General features: G+C 39.7%; 1 protein-coding gene across 2 annotated transcripts; it reads right to left on the bottom strand.

Annotated features, from left to right (window-relative positions):
- Positions 1-387: 387 nt before the first annotated feature.
- Positions 388-9154, bottom strand: clcc1 (chloride channel CLIC-like 1). 2 transcript variants are annotated; one of them, XM_083888083.1, is made up of 10 exons: positions 9006-9154; positions 7228-7338; positions 6472-6582; positions 6115-6336; positions 5867-6007; positions 5654-5753; positions 4700-4797; positions 3252-3398; positions 2313-2861; positions 388-1797 (listed from the first exon to the last, which is right to left on the bottom strand). In XM_083888083.1, the coding sequence occupies exons 1-10, from the start codon at positions 9135-9137 to the stop codon at positions 1705-1707; spliced, it is 1704 nt and encodes a 567-aa protein (XP_083744209.1). In that variant the 5' UTR covers positions 9138-9154; the 3' UTR covers positions 388-1704. The 2 variants fall into 2 exon arrangements, with proteins under 2 accessions (XP_083744209.1, XP_083744210.1); XM_083888084.1 differs by lacking the exon at positions 9006-9154 and having other exon boundaries at positions 6115-6362; positions 7228-7335.
- Between the last annotated feature and the right edge of the window lie 799 nt (positions 9155-9953).

The following is a 9953-nucleotide window of genomic DNA, read 5'->3' as shown; positions in this document are numbered from 1 at the left end:
CCCTGAGTTGTGGTAACGCCCTATAAAAGACAAAATGTATTTATATTCAAGTTAAAATGTTTCTTACTTTTAACAATCATATAATGAGTGAGATTAAATAATGACGGCAGAATAAACAGAGTGAACGGTTGTTTGTCTCTATGCAGCCCTGTGATGGACGGGTGACCTGTCCAGGGTGTATCCCGTCTTTCATCAGCTGGGATTGGCAGCAGCCCTCCCCACAACCCTCATGTGGATGATAAAGCAGCAGAAGTTGAGTGAGTGAGAGAGTGAGCAGAATAAACAAAGTTCATACAAATGATATTTATTGATACTGATGTCAAAGTTTCAGTCAGCATCGTTCTATCAATCAGCAGAGACATGTCAGCATTGACATTAACTGTGTAGCAACAGGACAGCTGAGAAGTGAAAAACCTTTCTCAGGGACCGTGTGTATGCTGTATCGTTATTGTATTCACTGGGTTGTGCATTTCCCTCTCATGATACAATGTAACATACATCATTTATACTATAAAGCACACTGTACGATATTAAATCTTGAGGTCAAAGGAGAAATATTACAGTGAAACAAAAGCAAAATTCATAAAGATGAAGTCCTTGATATCAAACATGATTTAGTTTCATTGATCACAGCTGCAGTGCTTGGCATGTGATATTCAGACATCTGTTGCAACAAACGGAGCAAAAAATAACATAATACCACGACTGCATAAAAACAGTGAAGTGCAGGTCAAGCTGGTGCGTCACACAGCACTGGAACCCTTATCAAGAGCATTGACCCATTTGTACTTAAATGCACCACATATAGTTGTTATTATGTCCAGCAGACTATTGCTGTAATATTCATCTAGAGTCGCATTTAAGCCACATATTCATTGGAAAATAATGTTCCATTAAAATCCACCAGCTAGTCACTAACTGTCTACTGTTGGTGTTTGGCAGATAACCCCGCTATATAGGCTGAAAACAGAGGGTTCAACAAAACTTACCGCAGAGTAAACGAGTCTTCTTGAATATCGTTGAATTGGGAGGGGCTGCTACAAGAAATGTTTCTAATTACTTTCAGTGATGTGCTGATCCTGCAATCGACAAACAGGTCTATGAGACAATAATGAAATCCACCAACAGCAACTTTTGCCACTGCACGTGTGGTCAGTCAGTGACCCGGTCATGCTTTGTGCAAGCGGTTTTGTTATTTTTCATAGAAAAAGAAAGCTGTCACTTATCAAAACTGAATGAAGCAGCATCAATATCAAAAACAATCAAGTACAACAAAATAGCTGATAGTACACGCGAAATATTCCCTTTTTTAATACAAAAACCCAAAGTTCACATTTGAACTTCAAAAGGTGAATCGAGCCATTTTATGTTATTCAAGTGTTTTTCTTGATTTTTCTTTTTTTGTCAATTCTAGCTTTCTAGTATATATATATATAAGTATATTTCCTGTCCATGGATAAGACAACCCAAGAAGCACCTGATTATGTAAACAGGTTTTCAAAACAGTATGCTGTATTTTAAACAGTGTTCCGTTTCCCTGATACTAGTTCAGTTGACTAAACTTTATGTTCTGACTGAGGAAATCATGTGGGTGGCAACGCAGCAATGATGATAAAGTTAGTCGTCAACACTGGGCCAACTCAACATTGACCAGCCATTAAAGTCGTCTGTCACCACACACGATGTTGTGAATCTTGCCGCCATCTACTCCACTGGTGCTGAACACGTCTCCTGAACTGGAACACCGACAGTTTCAATGTGTGGCACTGAGACAGAGGAAGTCTTGTCTTCTGGGTCCTGCAGTGAGGAGGAGGTGGTGAGTTTAATTCAGAAATAATCATGTTTACATTAATACATATATTTAAAAAGTGTGAGATAAACGCAGCTATATTAATATTGTCCAAGGTTTGTCAGTGGAGTAAACAAAATGTCTGATTTTAGGAATGAAGCACTTCACTGGTATGAGACGTAATAGATTATAAACATATAAAACTATTTAAGTTATATAAAATAATTCATACTACCAGCAGAGGCATATGTACGAGTTCTGGTGCGGCAGAGAAATGAATAGGACAAATATAAAACATCCACAGCACAGTAAAAGTGTAAAAAACACTGGACAAATACCCAAACAATAAATATGATCCAGTTAATGAAACATTTACCAATTTGTGAAGCATGTGCCTGTCCCATTAGTGCATGCACAATGTTGAAGCATTAAAAAGAACAACGATAAGAGGCACTATCAAATGTCACAATTTATCAAGAAAAATTTAGATTTACTTTTCATATATCTTAAAGAAAAAGCTCACCTTGACATCCGTTTGTGAAGGACGGCTCTCTGCTGGCTGAGGTTCGAGTGCTGCCTCGTCTTTGTTGGGTTCATCCTGAGAACGGTTTTCAGGTTTCTCCTTTGACTCAGATGAATCTGACTGAGTGGGTTTAGTCTTTTCTACGGCCGTCTCTGCAGCAACAATGCTAGCACTCGCTGCACCTGAATCAGCAGAGACATCGTGCTCTGTATCAGGATTTCCTTCCCACTGCTCAGAATCTGCCTCATCCTCATTGTGTGAAGGGTCAGCAGCTAGCAGTGTCTCCACAAATGCCTGACCTTGTTCTTCTCTGGGTCTGTTGGGTTTCTGCTGATGAACCTGAAGCCTGTGCAACGTGCCATCACCGGCTTGCTGCCTTGGATGTCGCTGTTGAATATCTAATTGTCCCAAATGCTCAGGGCCCTGGATCCTCTGGAGCTGTGGCTGCTGCGGCTCCAGTGCTGGAGGAGGTGGATCTTGTCGAGGGCGGCGGAGAGGTGCAGTGATTCCATGCCTAAAGACTGCATTCATGCTTCCATACATTAATACCTGTAGAAGAGTTTAACAGAAATTTCAAAAATCTAAAATTGGGTGATTTAAAAAAAAAGGCATTTTTCTTCCCATCTCTTATAATAGTAAGTTTCTTCTGACACTATGTCATTAGTCTCCTCGTTAGCCCTCACCAAGCAACTCTTCTGTCATTTTTACAGTGTATGAAGGGGGAAGACATGCACCACTGTTGGAACCTGACTCAATGCAATAGGACCTTTGCCCCACGGTAGAGCTGTCCAGTTTCCATTTATCCTTTAAACAACAATTCATGCACACGTTATACTCATATATGCAGGCTAATGGAAACCCACCTACTGTCTGGTTTTATGTATTTATTGTGTTAAAGAGTGAATTTATGAAGGTTTCTTTTTTATAAAGGGTCCTTACCACGATGGAGAGCATGATTGTGAGGAGAACTGGAATCTGTAGCGTAATAGGCAGATCTTTGAGGAGGGCTCGAAGAAACTCACTGATCCCCTGTCCAATGTGCTTCAGTGGTTCAGTGAAGAAAGTTGTGATGGTCATTAAGAGTGGCTTAACAGAAAGAGAGGGAGAGAGAGAGAGAGGTGAAACCTGCACTATTTCAACGTAAATAGAGAAACTGCAAACACAGATGTTAAGTACTAATGTTAAAGGTAGACTTAAGGAGTTGAATGGAAGCAAACCTACAGTGTTATAAAGTATTCTGATTATGATTCTGATTATGCAAAAGTTTGTACATTTCATGATTTTCCTTTATAAATCATTGGTTGTTTGCATGACATTTATATTTCAGTTAAATATATCATATAAGAGACAAACAGTGATATTTGAGTGGTGAAATAAAGTTTATACGAGTTACAGAAAGTGCACAAGAATGAATTTAACAAAATTAGACATGAAGTAAAATCAAATAACAGCCTCTAAACACTTCCTATAGCTTCCAACTGGAGTCTGGATTCTGGAGGAAGGTATTTTGGACCATTCTTCTTTACAAAACATCTTCAGTTCAGTCAGGTTTGATGGTTTCCGAGCAGGGACAGTCCGCTTTAAATCAAACCACAAATCTTCAATAATATTCAGGTTTGGGGACTGAGATGGCCATTCCAGAACATTGTATTTGTTCCTCTGCATGAATGCCTTAGTAGATTTTGAGCAGTGTTCAGGGTTGTTGTCTTGTTGAAAGATCCAGCCCCGGCACAACTTCAACTTTGTCACTGATTCCTGGACATTGTTCTCCAGAATCTGCTGATATTGAGTGGAATCCATGCAACCCCAAATTTAACAAGATTCCCAGTCACTGCACTGGCCACACAGCCCCACAGCATGATGGAACCGCTACCAAATTTTACTGTAGGTAGAAAGTGTTTTTCTTAGAATGCTGTGTTCTTTTTCTGCTCCTTGTTTTGCCCAAATAAGTCTATTTTAGTTTCATCAGTCCACAGCACCTTATTCCAAAGTGAAGCTGGCTTGTCCAAATGTGCTTTAGCATACCTCAAGTGACTCTGTTCATGGCAGGTGCAGAGAAAAGCCTTTAGTGCTAAAGGTATTGAAATCAATAAAATGAAAAATGTATGCACATGCCTAATTGTGTTTAAATAATTCTTGCACACTTTCTGTAAATCATACAAACTGTATTTCACTTCTCAAATATCACTGTGTGTGTCTCCTATATGATATATTTAAATGTAATTTCTTATCCAAACAACCAGTGATTTATAAAGAAAAATCATGAAAATTGACAGGGGTGCCCAAACTTTTACATACCACTGTATGTGACATACCGATTATGTTTTCTAAATTGGGAATAGATAGACATTCAGAGGATAAACCATACCAGCAGAACAGTGACCTACCTTGTTTGGAGGCACCAGCAGAAGAGGGTTGATCATGATTTTTTCATAGTACGTCTTACAAGGGTCATCTTGAAGAGTGAAGGTGCTTCTGAGCCACTCTGCAGAGAAACAATGTGTCCGGCTATTAAAGCATCAAAGAGTGATATTAACTTAAAAATGTAAACCAAAAACTGTTAACATCTAAAGTTAATAGGGGCTATGCACTTTATCATGGAGTCGATCATCTTTTTTGTTAATAAAAGGTTGAAATGAATTTACAAATCTCAGTGGATTCTTTTGTTAAGTGCATCAGACAATCAGGCCCAACCTCACTCCCTCAGTGACTCTTTTGTTCTTTGGAAGTCGCTACACATATGAATAAAGAATAAAGTAGATTTTCAAAACCCCGGCCAGCCAGACACTGCACTTACAACCTGCAGCACTGTCATATCTATACTGTTGCTTCTGCCACCGTCACTGGCACACAAATCACTTTAAACCAACCGTTTTCTTGTTTATCAATCTAATCCTTTTGTTGTTTATCCCTTGGTATAAACAAGAGCACCCCACATATTTCACTTTATGTCTTACATTGCAACTCAGTTGCTGGGTTAGGGTTAGGGTCAGTTGCATGTGGCAAATATATCCAAAAATATGTCCAAAAAATGCAATATGGGGATAAGTTAATTGTACACTCTAAATTAACCATAGGTGTGAGAGTGGGTGGTTGTTTGTCTATGCATGTGGTCCTGTGATGGACTGGGTGTACCCTGCATATCGCCCTATGTCAACTGAGATTGCCACAGCAACACTGCGACCCTCATGTGGAGGATAAAGTGGTAGAAGATGGATGGATAATGCAACATCACAAGAAGTGTGACCAAAATACACACTGCAGCCATTTAACAACATTTGGAAATATGTGGATTGCCACAAAACTGAGGATATGTCATTTATGATCCACTTCCTACATACCTTTCAAATTATCGCTCCAGTCAATTTGTTTCACTCCAGTGCATTTTGCACTGATGCCCTCCAACTTCACTATATTGTTTTGGTGCTCAGCGAAGGCAATCTAGACAAAATAAATGTAATGCCATTAAAAACATTGTGTTGGTCTAATTAACAATAAATCAATAAATCACAGCTGCAAAAAGAGCAAGGGGACTGAAAGACCTAGATCCTCACCTTGTACAAATAAAACCAGTTCCAGACAAAACTGATGATGAAGCAAATGGCAACAAGTCGTCTGAATTGCAAGAACCATGACACAATTGACCACAGCTGAGTGCAAATGATGGCCATTAGGATCAGAACACACAGGATCATCTGAACCACAAACAGAGAGCAAACAGAGGGAAATTATTTTTGAATAAGTCATGTGGATATGATAGCAGGAGGATAGCACATAACGAAAATAAATGAATGGAGCTTACTCTCAGTAGTGTGTCAAGTTCCACGCCAAAAGTGTCTTCAAAACGCCACTTCCAAGCGTCAATGTCATGATGTTTAAGATCCACTAGTATCTGACTGATGGTATTGTCAAGAGCCCCGGTTTTCCAGTTGTCTTTACCCTCCAGTAGTGTCTGAATCTCCATCATGGCTTGTCTAGACATTATAATTTTTGCATCATAGAGGACATCTGAAGAGTCACTGGGCTGAGGAGACAGTGAACAGGAGTGCCCTGTTTTGAAAATCATTTTCTACTCGTTACACTTAAGTATTCTTTACGTGACTTAAGCAGGATTTTGTTTGAATTAACTTTCAAAAACGAGCATAAAACAACCACCTACCAAACCAACTCTTTGTATATCCTTCAGGAGCCTGCTGAGGAATCTCTTGAACACTGGATGACATGTGGGCTGCTGTGACAAGAGCTCAATCATCTTCTGTTGTTCTTCAATCTGAAAAAAAACAAAGCACAACATTTGTGATTCTTAAAGGTGCCATATGTAAGAATGTGGCCAAAAACAGTTACTACATTCAAATTCAAATTGCCAAGGTGTTTTAGGTTACGTTTTTTGACGCAACTGGCAACCTGTGGTTGATCGGCAGCTGAGACTCTCCTGACTGCAATGATTGGTAGACGGCGATAGGTGGCGCCACATGCCAAAACATGATTTCAAAACATAAACGTGATTTGCAGTGGGCAAAATATTTTTTAATGCAAATATTTTGGCTGTACTGTTGTTGTTGGGGAGTTCAGTATGTTATATGAACATTATTCCTGAGTCTCTGTGACATATTAGGAGGATTTTATGGCCAGTTGCTTTAGATTTATTACATAATGCACCTTTAACTGACTGCATTATCACATTAGCCTACACATGCTTCCCATTGTAGCTTTGTAAACTCCTACAGTCCTTCCTGTTTATTCTCGTCTCATACTAAGGTTGTGCTTGCATCTTTGTTTATTTTCTTTAACAATGGAAGCTTTGCACCTCTTCCATTGTATTGTAAAATGTTGTTGTACAACTTGCATGCATTTGGAGGATACAAGTTTGGTTTAGTTGTTGAGTTATGTTGTGTGTAGTGTCAGGACCTCCCACCTGTCTGTTTAGATCCTCTACTTTACTGTCGCACAGTGGTGTCTCTGTCTGACTCGAGGCCTCCTGCGTGTGCACTCTTCTTTTTGTTGTCACCTTGTCATAGTGTGCAGGCTGTGGGACACACACACGCACACGCACACGTTTCACAATAATGGCAGATATCAACAAAAGTTCACCTGTAGTAAGTAGCTGCCTACCATTGGCAACTACTACAGCAATCATAATGGGAAAATGTCTATTTGTTGATTGAGAAAATGTCTTTTCGAAAACGAATATCCAGCGAATCAAACCTCTTGCTAACTTATGCACGCTCAAAGAGGCGTATCCCTAGCCCCTTACCGTCACCTTAACCACCGCGGCTAAATGCTAAACCCTAGCCTAAACCCAATGCTAACCCTGTTTTAACCTCCCTAAATCACATTTAAGCGGGTGACAAAAAGTAGGACCAGTCAAAATATCCTCACTTTCCCAAAATGTCCTAACTCCCTTAGGTTAATAAGTCCTCACAAAGATACACATACAAGAACACGAACATAAAATGTTACTGCAGAGGCACAGTGTCGTCAGAGTATTCAAGGAACAATGAAGGTAATTTAAGGTAACTGGAGTATGTAAACAAACGAGTACTGACATACAGACTACCATAACAATGTAACAATGTTATTTTTAGGGATGCACCGATTGCCATTTTTGGGGCCGATTCCGATTACCGATTTTTCAAGAAGTTTGACCTGCCGATACCGATTCTAGCCGATTCCGCTTTAAATTTTTTAAACCACTTTTCAGCATACAGAAAGATATATATTTTTGCATCTTTTCTCCTTAATACATAAACATTTCCTTAATGTTTAACATTTTAACATAGAAATTCAATCAGTTAACATCCAATATCCAACTAAAAATACAAAAACGAATCACTATAAAATAGAAGTATATATAAAAATACAAAAACAATTGTCATGATACATTTGAACATGCTACCATGGAACATAATAACTTAAAGTGTGACTTTTTGAACAGATTACCACTATAAAATAGAACTAAATAATGCTGTGGAATATTCACACACATCTTAAAAGTGCAGTGTTATGGAACCATGTTGTTCACATCCAATATCCAACTAAAAATACAACAATGAATCACTACCTGTATGTGTAGTTTATTTAAGTTTAAACATATTTCACAACATAGTACTACACACAAATAAGTAAATGACCTCACACTCTCTCTCTCTTTCTCGCTCGCTCTCTCTCTCTCTCTCTCGCCCCGTGCCAACAATGCCTCGTGCTCTCTGCGCACACAGGTTTAAATGACAAACAAACAAATGCTGATCAAAAGTTTTGTGCAAGTGATTTAAGGTCCTGACTCTTGTCTTAAATATGACAGGCTTCATTCAGTGATTGAAACAAATATATAAACATTAATGAAACGTTTACATGCAGAGCGCGCGCTCACTCGCAAAGCAGACAGCAGCGGCGCGGCCGCGCGGATGTTGTGTAATCAAATACACCGGTACGGCCGTATATTAAAAATTCATATCATAACGGAAAAAAACGTATTCAGTGTGAACCAGTATACCGCCCAGCCCTACACTCTACTACATGTGCGTGTACTGCGCGATGCGGGTGCATTTTGATCGGCTTATTAAAATCGGCATATTCTGTCTGATCGGCCGGTCACCGATTTCGGCCGATCACGTGAAAATCGGCCGGTTCCGATCACTGGCCGATTGATCGGTGCATCCCTAGTTATTTTGTGTGTGAAATATTGAAAGTAACCTCGGTGGACTTCTTCATGGTTTTGGAGCCTGTGTCGTAGTTGAGCATGTCGTAAGGATCGACCCAGTCGTCCATCCTCTGCCCGGTGACAGCCACCGATAACAGGACACACAGCAGCACGACAGAAGTCATCCTGCGGGGAAAAGAGAGGGGTTTCCCAAACAACTATGTTTGTTTTCCGGTATGAATCTTAAATCGTCTTCTTCTTCTTCGTTGAGGGTTTCATGGCGGGCGGAAAACAACAATTTGGTGCATTGCCGCCACCATTTGGTATGGAGTGTGGGTCAAAATGTACTATTTCTGCAAAATAAATAATAATAATGATACTACTACTACTAATAAAAAGAACAATAATAATAGTAATAATAATATATGTAAATATGCATACATACAACATACAGAGTGAGAAACGTATAACTTCTGGAAAATCTAAACCCTCCTACCACAAATTCTGTGGATACTGGACTATCTGAGCAATAGGTTATAGAGGTCTGGTCTGTCATCAACATCTACTCTTTTCACTCCTTTAAAATCATAATTGACTCCCAAGCAGGGCTGTGTCGTCTCACCTCTGCTTTTCATCCACACTGCCACCAGGTGAAATGTACTAATGACACAGCTCTGCCTCCGCTGGTAAGGCCATCACCACAGACCAGCTCCTCCTCAAGAATTTGGGGGACGCCCTCCACAGTGAAACATGTTTCTGTCCAGAGTTCAAAGTCCTCCGACATAGTCCAAAGTTCTTGAGCACAGCGCAAAGCTCTCCAATCCAGTCCTTTATCTTAGGACATTCTGAAGACTTTTCTTTCTTCCATTTCTAATAATTTCCAACAGGCTGCACTGTACACTGAGGAGTGCAGCTCTTCCCTCCACAGAAAAAAAAGAAACAGATGTAAGATGCAGTACTAAGTTCTATTTTGCTTTGATAGTTAATGCTATCACCGATGC

This window comes from Microchirus variegatus (genome assembly GCF_963457635.1).
Source record: "Microchirus variegatus genome assembly, chromosome: 4".
NCBI lineage: Eukaryota > Metazoa > Chordata > Actinopteri > Pleuronectiformes > Soleidae > Microchirus > Microchirus variegatus.
This window is presented reverse-complemented; position numbering and strand designations above follow the sequence as displayed.

Excerpts from the sequence above, each read along its gene's own strand:
- clcc1 (XM_083888083.1), bottom strand. The coding sequence starts at position 9,137 with ATGACTTCTGTCGTGCTGCTGTGTGTCCTGTTATCGGTGGCTGTCACC. Across the intron at positions 7,339-9,005 it reads CCATGAAGAAGTCCACCGAG|CCTGCACACTATGACAAGGT; the intron begins GTTACTTTCAAT and ends TGTGTCCCACAG. Across the intron at positions 5,754-5,866 it reads ACTGGTTTTATTTGTACAAG|ATTGCCTTCGCTGAGCACCA; the intron begins GTGAGGATCTAG and ends TATTTTGTCTAG.